This window comes from Euleptes europaea, chromosome 18 (assembly GCF_029931775.1).
Source record: "Euleptes europaea isolate rEulEur1 chromosome 18, rEulEur1.hap1, whole genome shotgun sequence".
Classification (NCBI taxonomy): domain Eukaryota; kingdom Metazoa; phylum Chordata; class Lepidosauria; order Squamata; family Sphaerodactylidae; genus Euleptes; species Euleptes europaea.
This window is the reverse complement of record NC_079329.1, coordinates 38,311,810-38,329,113: the sequence shown is the minus strand read 5'-3', so window position 1 is coordinate 38,329,113 and position 17,304 is coordinate 38,311,810. Positions and strand designations below refer to the sequence as shown.

The 17,304-nt window shown below is 45.6% G+C and overlaps 1 protein-coding gene across 1 annotated transcript in view; it reads right to left on the bottom strand.

Annotated features, from left to right (window-relative positions):
• Positions 1-5,844: 5,844 nt before the first annotated feature.
• The window catches only part of NMT1 (N-myristoyltransferase 1), a 30,097-nt gene continuing 18,637 nt past the window's right edge, over positions 5,845-17,304 (bottom strand). Inside the window, exons 6-12 of the mRNA XM_056863321.1 lie at positions 15,805-15,921; positions 13,773-13,943; positions 12,505-12,613; positions 10,199-10,369; positions 7,342-7,509; positions 6,898-7,035; positions 5,845-5,884 (exon numbers count right to left, since the gene is read on the bottom strand). Of these exons, the coding sequence (XP_056719299.1) occupies positions 5,864-5,884; positions 6,898-7,035; positions 7,342-7,509; positions 10,199-10,369; positions 12,505-12,613; positions 13,773-13,943; positions 15,805-15,921 (895 nt within the window). The 3' untranslated portion in view covers positions 5,845-5,863. The remainder of the gene's footprint in view (positions 5,885-6,897; positions 7,036-7,341; positions 7,510-10,198; positions 10,370-12,504; positions 12,614-13,772; positions 13,944-15,804; positions 15,922-17,304) is intronic.

The window sequence follows — 17,304 nt, the reverse complement described above, 5'->3', positions numbered from 1 at the left end:
CAGAACATCTCTGCTGGGCCATGGGAATTTTGGTAAGTAAAAAGGCAAAGGTAGTCCCCTGTGCAAGCACCAGGTCATTACTGACTTATGGGGTGACGTCACATCCCGACTTTTACTAGGCAAACTATGTTTACGGGGTGGTTTGCCAGTGCCTTCCCCAGACATCTACACTTCACCCCCAGAAAGCTGGGTACTCATTTTACCAACCTCGGAAGGATGGAAGGCTGAGTCAACCTTGAGCCAGCTGCCTGAAACAGACTTCTATTGGGATCAAACTCAGGTCATGAGCAGAGCTTGGACTGCAGTAATGCAGTTTACCACTCTGCACCACGGGGCTCCTATTTTGGTAAGTACTCCTTTTGGATTGTCTGGCCATCAGGAAATCCTACCAGTGTGTGTGTGTGTGTGGGGGGGGGAGAATTGTCAAGTCATAAGTGCAGTTACTGCAACAACTGTCAGCCTTCCCAATGGATGGCAAATACAGCACCCATCCATACCTGCAAACATTAAAGAAAAAGCCCGGGGGCTTGAAATTACAATCCAGCGAACTGTTAAGCACTTTTGGAGGAAAAGCTTCTTGAAGGGACTTCCAAGTAGAGTCTTTCTCCCCCCACCCCCTGGGACAAGCATCCCAGTGGCTGAAAAATGTCCTCTTGCCACCTCATGAAAATAGGAATGCTCCATCCTCAATGGGGTCACCCTCTACATGAGTCTCTCTTCCAGGCATACCCCAAATGGAAAGCAGGAAACCCACAGCAGCACCTAATAAGTGGACACCTCCTTTGAGGTTGGAGAATTCTGCTATTTCCCTGCATCAGAAATGGACTTGAATCATTCTTGATACGGAGATGCACAGAACTGCCTGCCTTCCAACAGAGATTGAAAGGAGATCTGGCCAGATCAGGGAATCATCCAGAGAGGTGGCAGACAACCTGGCTGATACAGCCCCTATTCACAGTGTACGTGGAATTGAACATTGCATAGTATATTCAGCATTGTAATGCATAGAGGGATACATGTCCCCAGTTGCTGCCTAATTTTGTTGTGCCGTCAAGTCTCAGCCGACTCATGACAACTCCTGGTGGGGTTTTCGAGACGTGTGGAGGTGGTCTGCTGTTGCCTGCCTCCACGTCACGACCCTAGTATTCCCTGGAGGTCTCCCATCCAAACACTTGCCAGGGTTGACCCTGCTTAGCTTTGTCCATGTTAAATCTGTGGTCTCTCCAGTTTCAGGGGGCTGATATTATTTTAACCTCTTGCTGGAAAATAATACTGAGACAGAAGCTACAGAATGTTTGTATAGCAGTTTAAATCAAATGGGCTGGGCAAAACTGGAAAAGTTGTGTTCGCTCACTGCAACATGAAAGAGTACAGAAGGGAAATGGTGAACGCAGCTCGAAGATATTACTGCCAGCAGCAGCATCCAAAGAAGTCCACAAGTTTTTACTGGTAGATCTGTCCACATACACCTATGTGAATCCTTTGTGATATGCATCACCACACCCTGGAAAACAAAACAGGAAGAAGTCCCCAGGTACAAAAGCTTTGCTGCTAAGATAGATTTTACTTGCCACAGTAAACCAGGTGAGACCCTATACAAATTTGAAGGGCAAACATACTGGTAATTTCTCACAACAGGGGAAGATAAATTCCTGTTCTTCTCTGCACAGTTCCTTATTGTTATGTCCCCCACACACCAACAGATCAATGGTGGGCAAAGGCATTATTGTCTGGGTTTTTTTGGGGTGGGGTGGGGTTACAGAGAGCAGTTTGGGAATACATGGACAGTCTCCTTGCTTAGCAAGTGCAATCCACGCTTGCAAAGAGACTTCCTGCAGGAGGGTTTGTGGTCCTGAGCAGGGCAAAGCACAGGCTGTGCCTACTAGAAAGGGTAGAAATTAAGAAAAAAAAAAAAACCCAGCCATGAAAGCACCCACCTAATTCAATGGGCTACCCCATTAAGTGCCTCCTACCCTTGTGGAAACGCTTGACTACTAGGCACTGCTTATTTGCAGGCCTGGCGGACCACAGGCAGGCTCCTGAAAGGTGGGTGGAGGTGTGGAGAAGGGTTTGTAACCGCCAAACAGAGGTAGGGACAAGAAAAGGGGCCTGACAGCCTTGCCCTGCTCCTGACGGGGAAAGGTGCTTCCCACCCCCCTTAGGACACTCTGGGGGCTTCGCAAGGCCTTCCTCCCAACCGGTGGAAGCACAGGCAGGCAGAGATTGTCAAGAGGCGAGTATTTGTGTAGAGCAGTGTTTCCTCACCCGTGGGTTGGGACCCATAAGTGGGTCACAAAGCTTCTGAAAGTGGGTCGTGGACCAGCCCTCCCTAATTATCGCCCCTGCCCTTTCCATTCCTCCCTTTTGCATTCTGGAAGCCAAGGTCTGACCCTGGAAACAGGATCTTTCGTGTCATGCATTAGTTGGCATTTTTTCTTCACTGCATATGCATGTTGTTCCAGTAAAATGTGTCCTGATAGTTCCCAGATTTCTTAGAGGGGGGGGGGGTCATCGAGAAGGAGGGTCATTGGCTGGAAGGGAGCCTCCACATGCAAAGGCCGTGCATGTCGGAATGTAACTTGCTTGGGGTTCGTAGCGGGGGCAGCTGGGCTTTGTGTGATGTCGGTTGATTTCTCAAAAGCATCTGTTGGAATGCTGAACTAGATGGGTGCCGAGGTCACCATACCAAGAAAATTTGGACTTTGTGGGTCAGCATACTGAAAAGGGTGAGAACCACTAGTGGAAAGTCGAGCATTTGTTGTGGATTAGTGCACTAACAACGCTGCGCTTCTCTGGCAAGAGCGGCCGTTAGGACACGGCCCTGAGCCACCAGTCCCCCTTTCAGTTTACTGCTCTTTATAAAGCACACATCCATCCATAAGCTTTGAGGTGCAGCCCCATCATTACAGCTTTGGCCAATATAAGCACCTCACCTGCTCCCCTCCCCAATAAAAAAAAGTACACGGGGCAGGGAGAGAATGAAAAGGCATGATATACATTTATCACATTTGCCTATACAGAGATTGCAGTAGATCTATATATATACACAATCTATATATAGATTGCAGTAGATCTATATATATATGCATAAGCAAAGTCAGCACTGAGAGGTTGGGACTTTAAAAAACTGTCCTCGCAGCACATCTCAGAAGCTCTACCAGAAACAAAAGAGATCTCAGGTGAAATGTGAGAAGATGATCGAGCCACAGCCTATATGGGATATGGGGGAAGCTGGAACACACAGTACTCATGAAACACAGGCACGCATTATACAGAAAACTGCAACACCCCTTCGGCTCTAACCAGGTGAGATTATTATGTTGACATTGTAGCATTCAGTCAGTTCTTGGGAATCTGTGTGAGAGAACCTGGAAGCCTTGGGACCTTCAAGGCAAAACTTGTCTAAATCTCATTCTGCTGGCAAAGTAGATCATAACAATGGATTCCTAAGGGTTAAAGCAACCTGGATAAAGCTAAACATAGTGGGAAGGTTCTGATGAAGGTCTATTACAATCTCCACCTGGGCACTGCGAGTTCTGAGCCAACTGCGCAAACAGGCTAAAAGCTGTAGGCTCCTAGGAGCCCGTTTCAAAGCACGAGAACCACACCACTGCTTCCTGGCTTAAGAAGGAACATTTCTTGCATAGATGGTCCTTGGGAATTTTGGAGCCTTCATAAAGCAAGCAGGGGCAGTCCTCCAAATGCAATCATGACAGCCTACCTGCACTGGGATTGGGCATCCTGTTCTTTAAAATGTGTTGCTTCCTAAACAGACTCTAAGCTGGATGGAAGCCAGCTCAAAGATGCTTCCCCTTCTATCACTAGGCTTCCTCACTTTCCCCAATAGCTGAAGGACCCAGGCGCAGACAAAGGCCTAATTCTCACCAAGGTGATACAATCCTGGCAGAAGATCACCACTTCAGGCTGTAGGTGGAGGTTCTCTATCATACAAAAAATTCCCTCTGCACTGAAATGGCCAAACAGAGAAAAGGTCTCTTTACTGTGACAGGGGTTTTTCCATACACCATGACTGTTTTGTAGAGAGGCGTTCCACCACGTCAGCCCCTCCCAGCAGTCTGAAGTGGTACAGCCCTAGCATCTTAGCGCCAAGCACACATAAGCTTCTAATAAAAGACATCGCAGCACCTTCTTATGCGCTCACCTGCAAGAAATCCACCACAATTAACAGTGTTTGCCATTTTCAGAGGTCCGACCTTCCACATTATTAAGTGCAAGCACTCTGAAAAGTCACAGCATGCCAACCTTAGCCCTTCATTCCTGGCTCAGGCTTAAGCCCCAGCCAGATCAGGCCAAAACATTCACCCAAACCTGCAAAGTAGGAAAGTGAAACCTGGTCTCTCCATCAGATCACTGCCAACAGGATGCAATCAAGGAGGAAATTATTGCAGCTTGGGAAGAGGGAAAAAGCCTCGAGGGATACTTTTTAGTACCGGAAGCTATTAGCAAAGATCTTCCACTCTGCTAGGACTGGCAGCAAATGTGTTGATGTTGGAAATTCATGACGCTCCTTGCTCAAATTAAGTCAAACCTGCTGCCTAATGCTGGCCAAGTATTGGTACTTGGCAACAGGGAAAAAACAAACCAAAAAGGGGGTGGCACTGAACAGAACTCCCCCCTCGACACCTAGTATTCCCTGCTTCAAAAACTGTAATCCAAGCTTACTAAAAGCCAGGTTTCACATCACAGAATATTCACCGATTGGCGAGTTTGTGCAGACCACGACCAACTGCCAACAAAGTTGCCGGCCACATCCTTCTCGTCAGCAGCCTTTAACCATCTGAAAGGAATACAGAATTTTCAAGGATAGAAAATTCAAAGCATCCACAGGAGTGACTGTTGGGTGCAGCTCAGGTATGTTTGGAAGATTATTGATGCCTTCTCTTCTGTTGCTGGAAAACCCCCAAAGAGGAGGGAGATCAGAGGTGATGGAGCTGCGGCTCAAGGTACTGCCTGCCCCCAGATAGCTCCAGGGATGGGCTGCTCCAACAGAGGAAAGCTTAGCAGGTGGGAGAGGCTGGCGATCCAAGGGCTGCCACAAATCGACTGGTGCAAGTCCACGAGTGGTGTAAATGGATCAGCTGTGTACATCATAGGATGGCAAAAGAAAGATTCAAGTCTTGGAGCTGCTAGGCAGCAAATCCCCCCAGCAGTCTCTAAAATAGCCCTTAGAAGGAAAGCAAAGAGGACTCTGTTTGGAAAGGGCCTTTGCTCCACGTGCGAGGCAGAAGCGGAGCCACTCACAGTCCAGGCCAACCATATTCCAGAGCCACAAGGCAGTTCGAATGTCTTCCGGGACACGGAAAAGTGCTAGATACAGCCGGGTGATGTCACAGGCCAGACCAAAGTTTTACCATCAACTGTCCCGCCCCCTCTGCGAAAATCAAAACTCTGGGACTCCCCCCACCCTTTTGCATTTGTACAGACAAAAAGCGAAGCAGCCTCCATTTCCTTTTCAGGCGAACACCAAACATTGTTATAATATAGAAGATATATATATATTTTATTCTTATTCACCCGTTAACTCCAATATATGTCAATCGTGAGCCAATTTTCAGCAGTTACATTCCCTTGATCGTATTTGTACGAAGATGCGATTAATCGGGGGTGGGGTGGGGGCAGGGGAAGAGAGGCCCACTGCTGAGGCCGACGTGTTGGTGGGCTCAGAGGCACACGAGACGATCACCAGAACTGTCAGTGGATGGTGCGCGTGGCCAGGCTAGCGGGCGCTGTCTCCTGCGCAGAAGGTTCTCACCTCTGTGGAAATGGGAACCGTGAGGACCGACTCTTCCACTCTGGCCCGGCTCTTTGGCGGCTCTACCCACACTTCTCCAAAGACTACGGATTACTGCAGCACCAGGCCTACCTATGGGGAGCAGCCAGGATAAAAGGAAACATTAAGATCTGTCCCACCTCATATCTGTGCACTGGAGGCCTGATTAGCCAGCCATTTAATAGGCCTGTGTCTATTTATTTTGCCCCTTCATATGCCAGCTCCATATGAGAAGCAATGCTCCAGCAGTTACAACACTGGGCAGATGCAGGTGTACAGAATTCATTCTCTCCCTCTTGCATTCTCTCACAAGCACACACATATACAGCAAAGGCAACTCTATCAACAAAAGGGGAACATTTAGTTACTCTTTCAGGAATATGGTGAAGAGAATAACCTGGAAAACAGCCAAGGAATCTCAAGCACCGATCCTTTGTACAAACTCTGATTTAAAGAATCTCAAATTTTATATTTAAAAACAGTTTGAAGTGTCATGCTCTTGGAGAAATCAGGGCCAACTTAACCTTGCTGTATACTTCTACAATTCTATTGTTCATGTTCTGCATGGATCAGAATCTGTTCCTAGTTCTATTCTGTGATGGGCTGAAAAATGAGTGACCCCAAAGTATCCTTTAACAGCAAGCCTGTAGACAAAGAGGAAGATGCCAGAGATCCACAGGGAAACATTTGGGGGTGTGACTCGGGGGCTAATTTCATGCAGGATATTGGGAAGCCCATCTTAACCAGGATGAGCCAGGACCTGTCAGCTTTCTATTACCTCATGCAAGACCTGCCAAGTGCTTAGTATACCAAGAAGCTGTTATTCTGTTCTTATCCTGTAGCGCAAGTTCTCTACCCTGACTACCAGAAGCCCCATTAGGACCACATGTTGTTTCCAAAACAATTAGCAGGAAGTTTATTTAGTGTTTTTTCAACTCCTCGGCCATAAGGACTAGAAACCTCACTTTGTTTGCCAAACAAAAGCAGAGTTCCTCAGCACTACCCAACAGTTGCCAGATTGACCAGTAGGAGATGTATTCAATATCTGATGGCTCAAAATGAAACGTGATCTGGTAGGCTTCAGGACACCTTCTCTCTTGACTGACCTTCTCTGGCCCCATGCTGGGGCATTTCCAATTGTAAAGATAATACTGTAAATTTCCATCTCCAATCCCAAATTTCAGCTTCTCCAAGAAAGTCTTGTTCTCCATGAGATCCAGTGCATTGAAAACATCAAAGCCCTTCTGCAAAGAGGGAAACAAAACGAAACCCATGTACATTTGTTTGCATGCTAAGTGTTCAAGAGAAACAGGCTACAGCTTTTCAAGTTTTAGTTCATAACCATGATAGAAATTTGCCTTAAGAAAACAAAACCCTAAACGCTCAGACCTTCAGCCATCAATCTTCTCTTGCTCCTCAAGTATTCTTTTATACCCCTGACCCACATTTACCCAAGTCTGAGATCTCACTGAAGGCAAAAAGACTCCACAGCAGTTTTTGGGATGAAATACTGCCCTACAGAAAGTTGCACACACAAGAGATAAACTTACCAGCTTGGCCAGTATGAGGGCATCGTTCATGAGGTCTAAGAGTGGTGTCTTGGTGTGGACATTGTAAAAAGAGTAGGCTGCCTTTAAGCTCTTGTGAGTAGGATGGTTCATGATTGTGGAGGGCAGGGTGTAAAAACTCAGGAAGTCAGTCACCTCTCCACTGGCATTCTGGAGAAGACAATGAGAGACACATAAGAACTGAACTCCTGGCTCAAATCACACTTTGGCCAGCCTCTGGTCATGAGAAAGCAGCTGTGAGGTTAGCAGCATCACCCTATTCATGTTGAGATCAGAAAGTTCTTCCAGGCTAACCTCCAAATGCAATTCAGGCCCCTCCCACCAAAATATGTCATGCCCCACATCTGAATTCCCAACTTCCATTTTTAGAACATAAATCTCAAGCCCTTTTGGTTACAAAAGTGGATGATGCAGTAGCCTTTTTTGTCCAGATTGCCTGGGAGAGAATGTAAGGGGGAGAGGCTGGAGCAGAGCCCTTCCTGAACAAATTCACTCTAATTTGTTCAGTTCCATGGCATTTTCTCTCTGCCGCCTCTTTAATGCCTACAGTGATACAGGGGAACACTGGACAGGAAACTGGAGCAAGAGCCTATTTTGGGGTTGCCTTGTTTGCAACGGGAACTTTGCCTTGGGAGTATATGGGTCATGGGGGAGGATAAAAATGAAAGCTCTGGTTTCACTCAGCCTAGTACCTGTTTTTAATTGCTCATAGCAAACCACCTTGCTGTAAAGTGCCTGCGTAAAGGAATGCGTGATGACTGACCAAATGCAGAAGGGCCTTTATTCACTCACAAATAATCACTTTATTCACTCAAGCTTTGCCCCCCCCTCCCCCCCATCTGAGATAAGGGTTCAACGAATGAAGAGCTATAATCCTCGGTAAAGTTTAAAATCTAGAACCTTTCTCAAAAGTAGCACGTTCTTTATAACAGAGGGCCAAAGGGCTGAAGGGGCATGATATGCTTCAGTTTTAAATCTCACCATCTCTTGCCAAAGAAAATTCAGGTCATTAGTAGGATCTAAATAAATCCATACTACAAATAATTCTCATTGTCAACACTGCAAACACTCTGGACTTGTGCAGAGTGATTTCATCTCACAACACAGTAACCACACACACATGTCTCTACCTGGAGTATTAGGGAGAAATGTCTAGATTGGAGGAAGCAATCTGCATGGAAGGTGTAACGTGGTGATTCATCAGGATCTTAATGAAACAGGAGATTTCTATCCCCTGCCAGCATTCCTACTCTAACCTGGATTGCCCAGGCTAGCCTGATCTCGGCAGATCTCAGAAGCCAAGTTGGGTTGGCCTGGTTAGTACTTGGATGGGAGACACCAAGGAATACCAGGGTCGCTATGCAGAGGAAGGCAAAGGCAAACCCCGTTAGCCTCTTGCCTTGAAAACCCTATGGGGTCACTGTAAGTGGGCTGTGACTTGACAGCACTTTACACACACACTAGCTTTCCCAACACAATTTTTAATCCTATCCTTCAGTCTTATACCCTGCAACCTCTCCTGGGGGACAAACGAGGGCCCGCTAAATCAGCAAAGGACTCCCAGTGTGATCATGCGCAAATCACTTTTCCCTAGATAGCTGATTGGCATGCCACACTGCAGATATATGGCTACTTCTACATGGGCTTGTTTGCAATAACTACTGCACATGGAAGCTGAAGGCAGACAACAGCTGGTATTACATTTTACACATAATGTAAGTCTATTTTTTAGTCTGGTAAACAGCCCATGACGGCGACAGATAACATACTCAGGGTTTGTGGAAGAATACTATCAATACGACTATTCAATATGACATCACCAGGCCCCACCCCATAGGGTTCAGGATGGTGAGCGGTTGGCAAACTTAGCTCCAGCCCCTATCAGTGTTCTTAGGACACCCCTCACCATAAAAATCTGAGTATGGACAAGCAGCAGAATGGTGGTAGAACATTGCAAGCTTCAAACAGGTTGTATTTTGAATGCTGCCATGCATGCAGAAATCTGCCACAGCAAGGAACTGGATGAGCTGGAGTCTCTCGCCTTGAGGCTCCTTAATTTTTAAATTTTGGTTTGCAGAGGAAATTTTTTTAAAAGGTGGAGAAGCATTCAAAAATGGCATTTCCCACCTCTCAGTCTGCAATGGCAGAAATCTACCTACACCAGAACTACCTACACCAGAACTACAACACCTAATCAAGCCACATGTGTAGACAATGTCATATGCGGAGCCTCTGAGAATGTTTTCTTAAATTCGCTCTTTGAGTATGCGGCTACAGCTCAGTGGCAGAACAGCTGCTCGACATGCTGAAGGCCCCAGGTTAAATATTTGGCATCTCCAACTGATAGGACCAGGTAGGTGATGTGAAAGACCTCTACCTGAGATCCTGGAGAGCTACTGCCACTCTGAGTAGACGATACTGACCTTGATGACCCGATGTTCTGATTCAGTACAAGGCAGCTTCGTGTGTACTGCCATGAACAACAACAGCAGCAGCTGTTGAATTTATACAGCCCTTTGAATGCTCAAGAAAACTTCATGTGCACTCTGAAATTATCACAGGACTGTTTTTATATCCAACATCAGGGCTGCGTACTCTCCAGCTTTAGAAAAAAATTCCAGTTCTGTGCTAAACAAATTTTATACCCAGGAAAATATGCACAAATTACGTAAACTATGCACACCTGTACATAAACATATTGCATATATTTTATTCTGCTTGTTTCACTTCAGGGAGGGAGTGCGAAGACAAGAGTTCCATAGAGCAATGAAGATCCTTCTCTCTAGTGCCTGCTCCTAAGTTCATTGATAGGGAAGAGAAAGGGACAAGAGGGCCTCACCTCAACCACAAACGTGTCAATGATGTTGGGCTGGGGCAGAAACCAGTGCTCCACCTCTTCCTGATTCATGACAGGGGTCAAGTGGAACTGCTTCAGGTACTCTGCCAGGAGTTTGTGTACCGCAGGGATGTCTTTGTGCTCCATCGGCCGCAGCCCTGGTGTCTTCGGAGTCTAGAGAGAGAATGGAAAAACAGAAGAGATCTACTGAGCAAGGCTACTGGGAGAAGCTGTTTCCAGGAAGGAAAGCCTCTTCAGGTACCAGACATCCTGTTTTACAGTGAAAGAAAGGGTCCCTTTAGAACAGTGGTTTTCAAACCATCTCCTGGTGAACCCTTGGATTTTTTTTTTTAGAAGAGTTGATTTTTATATGCCAACTTTCTCTACCTTTTGAGGAGAATCAATCTGGCTTACCATCTCCTTCCCTTCCACTCCTCACAATAGACATATTGTGAGGTAGGTGGGGCTGAGAGAGTTCAGAGAGAACTGTCACTAACCCAAGGGCACCCAGCTGGCTTCCTGTGTAGGAGTGGGGAAACCAACCTGGTTCACCAGATTAGAGTCCGCTGCTCATGTAGAAGAGTGGGGCATCAAACCTGCTCTTAACCACTACACAGCGCTGGCTCAGTGTATCAGTGCTCAATAAATAGATCAGTATTGTGGATAATCACCCTCTAAAAGGGTGTTGTAACTGGAAACTGCAAGGAACTAGTGGACATATTTCTTTCATTTTGCATTGGTGGCTTTTCAGACTAAACAAAACCCTGTAGCCGTCCACTTGTACCCTAGGCACAGAAAAGCAGCAGCTTGATCAGAAAACAATTTTGGTGAGCGCACCAGCAGAAGTCAGAGAATATCTTGCCTCTCAGTCAATGTTCTTTAAATGACTAGTAGTTGAGGCCCACTCTCCAAGATTTACTTTCAGTGTACAAAAAAGCCAGAACTACCCCCATGTTCAGAAAAGCCCACTCTGTGCTTCTGCATGAGTCACTATTCCAGATCCAAAGCTACACCTGGAAAAACATCAGAAGAGCCCAGCTGGATCAAACCAGTGGTCCATCTAGTCCAGCATCTCTTCTCACACCGTGGCCAACAACAGGGCGCTGAGGCCTTCCCCTGATGTTGCCTCTGAGCATCTGTATACAGAGGTTCACTGCCACCAAATGCAAGCCCAAAGCAATGACTCATCCAGACTAGAAAGCAGATTCCTTCATCAGGAGATCTGAAATGATGCGCTGGCATCCAGCGCAGAGAGGTGGCCGCATTACCTCCTCTCCAGCAGAAGCTGATGAGGAAGAGGAGAGGCCAGAGCAGTCCCTCACCCAAAGAGGTTATAAAGGCAGCCTTCTCTGCGGGTGGGTGCCCTGTGCACTCAGGAACCTCTACGGTAATTCCCTCTTATGGCACACTATCAGTTTTCCTATAGCACAGGAACATACTCTGGTAGAGAATTACTGATGTGGTTGCAGCGACCTAGTGCGGTGTAGTGATTGAGAGTGTAAGGCCAAGGACCCGGGAGACTCCGGCTCGACTCCCTGCTCCGCCACCGAAGCGCACTGGGTGACTTTGGGCCTGTCACACATACACAGCCTAACCAACCTCACATGGTTCTCGGGAGGACAAAATGCAGGAAAGGACATGAAGTATGCCGCTGGAGAGAAAGGCAAGGTATAAATGAAGGGCATAAATACATAACCATCTTTGTTGCTACTGAGGAAGTTAAGTGTGGCAAGGGAATGGGAGGGCAAGAGCTGAAACTACAGAACACAACTTACAAGGTATCCTTCAAAATGATTTGATCAAGTGAGGTTCTTGGGAGCCAACGTGGTATAGTGGTTAAGAGCGGTGGACTCTCATCTGGAGAACCAGGTTTGATTCCCCACTCCTCCACATAAGCGGCAGACGCTAATCTGGTGAACTGGATTTGTTTCCCCATTCCTCCACATGAAGCCAGCTTGGTGACCTTGGACTAGTCACAGCTCTCTTAGAGCTCTCTCAGCCTCACCTACCTCATAGGGTGTCTGTTGTGGGGAGAGGAAGGTGATTGTAAGCTGGTTTGATTCTTAAGTGGTACAGAAAATCGGCATATAAAGTGGTACAGAAAGTAGTCTTTGTTTTGCAACTTGCAATTGTGTATGAAAGACTCTCTCTATGCATGTGTGGTCCTCTTCCAATGAGGAAAATAGACCTGGGCCTCCCCAAGACCACCTTGCTTCATTCATGATGGCAAGTGGGGCAAATTACAATTCCTTCTCAAAAGGTTTTTACCCAGTGGCCCCGATTAGGTTGCAGCCCTGCCCAGCACAGACCTCCGGCAGCCGATAAAGCTTCATGGTACGCTGCATTGTCATGTTCCTGCTTAGGTGGGAAAACTTCACTTCGATCAGCTTGCGCGGATTCAGAGACCGATGCCAGTACCTGCCAAGAGGAGGAGACCTCCTGGTTAATTCAGTTCATTTTTCACATTACTCCTTGGCTCCACAAAGGGCCTTGGAAACTTGAATCCTCTCAACAAAGCCCGACTCAGTCTCTCCAAAATGTTTTAGACATCTACAGGGTTGTTGGTTTTAGAATTAAAATTGTAGGCATACACCATTATTAGACTCAGAAAAAGGTGCATGTACATTTTCTCAGTTATCTCTCAGAATAATGCAATGGCATCCTCCATGCTCAGTGGCAGAGCATCCACTTTGCATGCAGAAGGTTCCAGGTTCAATTCCCAGCATCTTCCATTAAAAGGATCTTGGAGTAGGTGACATGAAAGACCTTCAGCCTGAGATCCTGCCAGTCAGAGTAGACAATACTGATTCTAACATATTAACACATCTGACCAAACAGTTAGGATTCAGTTCAAGTTTTTCATCAGGAGCATGGAACTTTCTTGCCTCCCCAGTCCCACTGGTCTCTGCAAAATGGTGCTCCTGGGAGACAAGGGGACCCCGAGGAATGACATAAAGGGGTTGTGCAGCAGGAAGGGGGAAACTGGGAGAAGCATTGGGAGCAAAGGCAGAAATGGAGCTCTGTATCTTTTCAGAAGAATCAGGCGGTTGGGGCATATGCAGCGTAAGGGCCAAGTTGATCATTCTCAAACTATGTGATATGGCACTCTAAAGCTCTGAGAATGCATGAAGCACTCTCACACTGCTCTGGAGTGGCCTAACACACAGCTTGAGAAACACCCTCATAATGCATATGGTCCAACCCTCCTGGGTCATTGTTGTGAAAAGCTACAACTCTCCAATTCTACTTTTGCTCCCAACCCAAAGAGTTGCATCAGGCTCCAAAGTTTTCCTTCCAGCAATGTTAAGGACAGGTTGGTTCAGTCGTAAGTGTCATCTCATTAGCTTGTTTTTCACCTCAGGTTTGATGGCTCATTTCCCATTTGCGTTTACCAATAGTAGAGATTAGGGCTGACACTCCACACTTAGTTACAGAGCGAGTTTCAAGGCCCAGGGTGAGCCTGGCAGGTGAGTTGTGCAAAGAGAATACCCGTGGCAAGTCAACACAGCTAAAACATGGGGAAGAAGCTGCTGGAAGGGAGGGCTAAAATGCTGCCAGGATGCTATTAAGCCCTTACCGACATGTCCCAACAGGTTTCGGAAGCACCACGCCAGCAGTGTACACAGCCTGGAAAATCCCCTCCAAGTGTACCCGTCGGGTGATTTCTCGGATCAAAACTGGTGCCACCCGCTTGGAACGCAGCTTCTTGTGCACGCAGAGGAAGTTTATCTCCACCATTTTCTTTTCCCTTAAGAGAAAAGCAAAAATAAAAACCATGAGGAATGCTCTGTTTCTGGCCTCCGCAACTTTAGAATATCAGGCTAGGACTTGAGACACCCAGGATCAAGCCCCCACTCAGCACAAAGCTCATGGGGTGACCCCATGACCGTCTCCTGCCCTCGACCCAACTTCTCAGAACTAGACTCTCGGATTGCTTCCTGGGCCCCTGCCAACCGACCCAGCCTGCCATAACACCATTATCCACGTGGGCAAAGAATGGCCATGGTGGGCCGGACCCGCGCTCCAAAGCACCAGAGAGTGCTCCAGTAAACACCCTGAGGCTGAGCCAGTCCAACCATGGTTGGTTTTAGTGTTTAAATATTGGCTTCAAAATTTCCAGAATTATTATTACTACCACCACACAGTTAAGGCCTCCCAAGGAAGTGAACAGTTAAACATTGTATTAGAAAAAAGGCAGTTTGGAGGGAAAACCCCTGAAACATACGTAATGCTTTCTTATGAGGATAGAGGAGAGAAAGTTGGGGTATAAATGAAGTAAATAAATGAGTTTCTTATCAAGCGTAAACTTATTTTATTGCTTTAACAACATAACACAACTTGGGTGTACAAAACTGAACTGACAAAACTGAACTGACATATTTATAAAATTTAAAGATTCTAGCTTAAGGATATTTTCCTGCAAGTAAGCCCCACTGAATAACATAGGAGTTACTTTTCGGTAGTCCTGCTTATGATTGCTCCCTTAATTTTCTACAAACAAGATTGTGACTATACCCAGTTTTTGAGAAAAAGCTGCAAACGTTTTGGCCTTAAGAGGTACCAAAAACTGAAAGCTGAATACTAGAGTATCAGTTAAAAATTTCAGAACACGGAAAACACTTAACTTTACTATATTACAATTGCACACATTATAGCATATTCATCATCAAAAGTCACATTTAAGCAACACTGTATATGCCTATTATATCCTGCAATCTGCCTTGAGTTTCAAGAAAGGCTGACTATAAATGAATAAATATGCAGGCAGTATTATTATCTAATGCTGTAGTCTGTCTAACATAGAAACCATCATAATACACTTGGAGTGACTACAACCTTATCTTAAAACAAGCACTTCACTAATACAAAGAGAAAAATATTTCACTGACTTTTTTCAATGCACTCCAAATTTTCTGATTTGTAAATCACAGACGGGGTACCCCCCGCTCCGGTTTATGATTTACAAATCAGAAAATTTGGAGTGCATTGAAAAAAGTCAGTGAAATATTTTTCTCTTTGTATTAGTGAAGTGCTTTCTGTGTCTGCTGCTGAATAGGTTTCTTAGCTTAGAGTTGGTTTGTTTTGCCTTAACTTTTAAGTACTAATTACTGTGCTGTGGTTTTAGTTGTTTTAGATTGAGGCTGGCTGCTTTTTCAGACTGTTTTTTTAGATATGCGATGTCTTTTTTCCATAGTATTTGCTTTGTTATAATATAAGCCTCCTGGTGTATTAGTTATATTAGACAGGTTCTAAATTCTCTAAATAGCGGCAATTTCTGAAGCACTAAAGTAAAAAAATATTTTTTTCAGAGAGTTTTCTCCTTCCCCCCCATAGATACAGGTCTGCACGGCCACAGTGGAAGGCATATACCAATTATTTTCTAAAATAAGAGGTTTGGGAGCTCAAAGCCTGTTTGAATTCCTGCCTCCTTGTTTGCATGACTACTTTCAGCAGGGACTTAAAAGGCATTTGGGTCTCAGTTCTACTTCAAGCTGAAATCTTATTTCAGTCCACAAGGAAGTTGATTGTCTTCCATCCACCAGGAGAGTAAGTGGAATGGTGTCTCCCTAAAACCAGGGCTTAGACAAAAAAAATGCAACATGACTTACGCTTCGTATATGTGAACAGTAGCTGGAATAGCACTGATGAAGCCAACCAACTTCTTGCTCGAGATGACTCTCACACCACAGTGCCATTGGGGCAGCCAGCCTGGGGGACGCAAAGCCCTGGAGGTAAAGCAAGTTCTCATTAGATGCCTTTGCCCCAGAGCCCAAGCGATGCTTCTGATGAACTGCACACCAATGGCCTCGTAGCCAGTGGTGAATCCAAACAAGTGAACATTCCAGGGGTTAGTAGAAAAGGGCAAGAGTCCAGTAGCACCTTAAAGACTAACAAAAATATTTTCTGGTAAGGTATGAGCTTTCGTGAGCCACAGCTCACTTCAGAAGAAGTGAGCTGTGGCTCACGAAAGCTCATACCTTACCAGAAAATATTTTTGTTAGTCTTTAAGGTGCTACTGGACTCTTGCCCTTTTCTACTACTGCAGACAGACTAACACGGCTACCCACTGTGAATTCCAGGGGTTGACATTATTCATTATGTTTTTGCAGGAAGCCCAAACACTGACATCTGCATTCAGACTCCAGCGTGAAACAGTGTACATTTAGAATTCGCCAAAAGTTTGATATTGCCTCCTAAGGGTTCAACAAGGGACTCCTCAGCCATGACAATTATTAAGAAGTTTAAAACACTAGAAAAATGGCCACCGGCAACCACTGTGAATGGACTATTTTTCTTGATTACATTAGAATTATACATAATTTTACCCAACCCTGTAATTCCTGCATTTCATAGCCCCTTGATCCTGCTGCTTTTTTTTTCTTTTCATAACCTCTATTTAGTAATGACCCACTACACAGAATCATAGAGTTGGAGGGGGCCATACAGGCCATCTAGTCCAACCCCCTGCTCAATGCAGGATCAGCCTAGAGCATCCCTGACAAGTGCTTGTCCAGCCTCTGCTTAAAGACTGTCGGTGAGGGGGAGCTCACCACCTCCCTAGGTGGCTGATTCCACTGTTGAACAAATCTTATTGTAAAAAACCTTTTCCTAATATCCAGCCGGTACCTTTCCGCCTACAATTTAAACCCATTATTGCGAGCCCTATCCTGCTGCTAACAGGAACAGCTCCCTGCCCTCCTCTAAGTGCCTCTGAAGAACTGGGTTCTAGTCCACGAAAACGTATGCTACAATCAAAACTTGTTAGTCTTTAAGGTACCACAACACTCCTGTTTTTGCATTCCAGGGTTTTTTGTTCTATTTCATCACCATTTTGGGGACAGGTTTTGTGGCAGTTGTTTAAGCTTAAAGCAAAGCAGCACCAGACTGCCCAGTGCAAACAAAGTACTCTGACAGGTTCTTACGATAGTCTCATTAAGCCTTCCTTTGTTCCTTTATTACTTCCTGGTACTCTGGGGGCTCCATATTTTAGATTTGTTATGCTAGAAAATTTGCAATCATGCTATTATGAGCATAGAGGAAGGTTTAGGTGTAACTCTGGTTGGCTACTTAGTGAAAAATAGTACTTAAGATCTACACCAAAAAAAAAA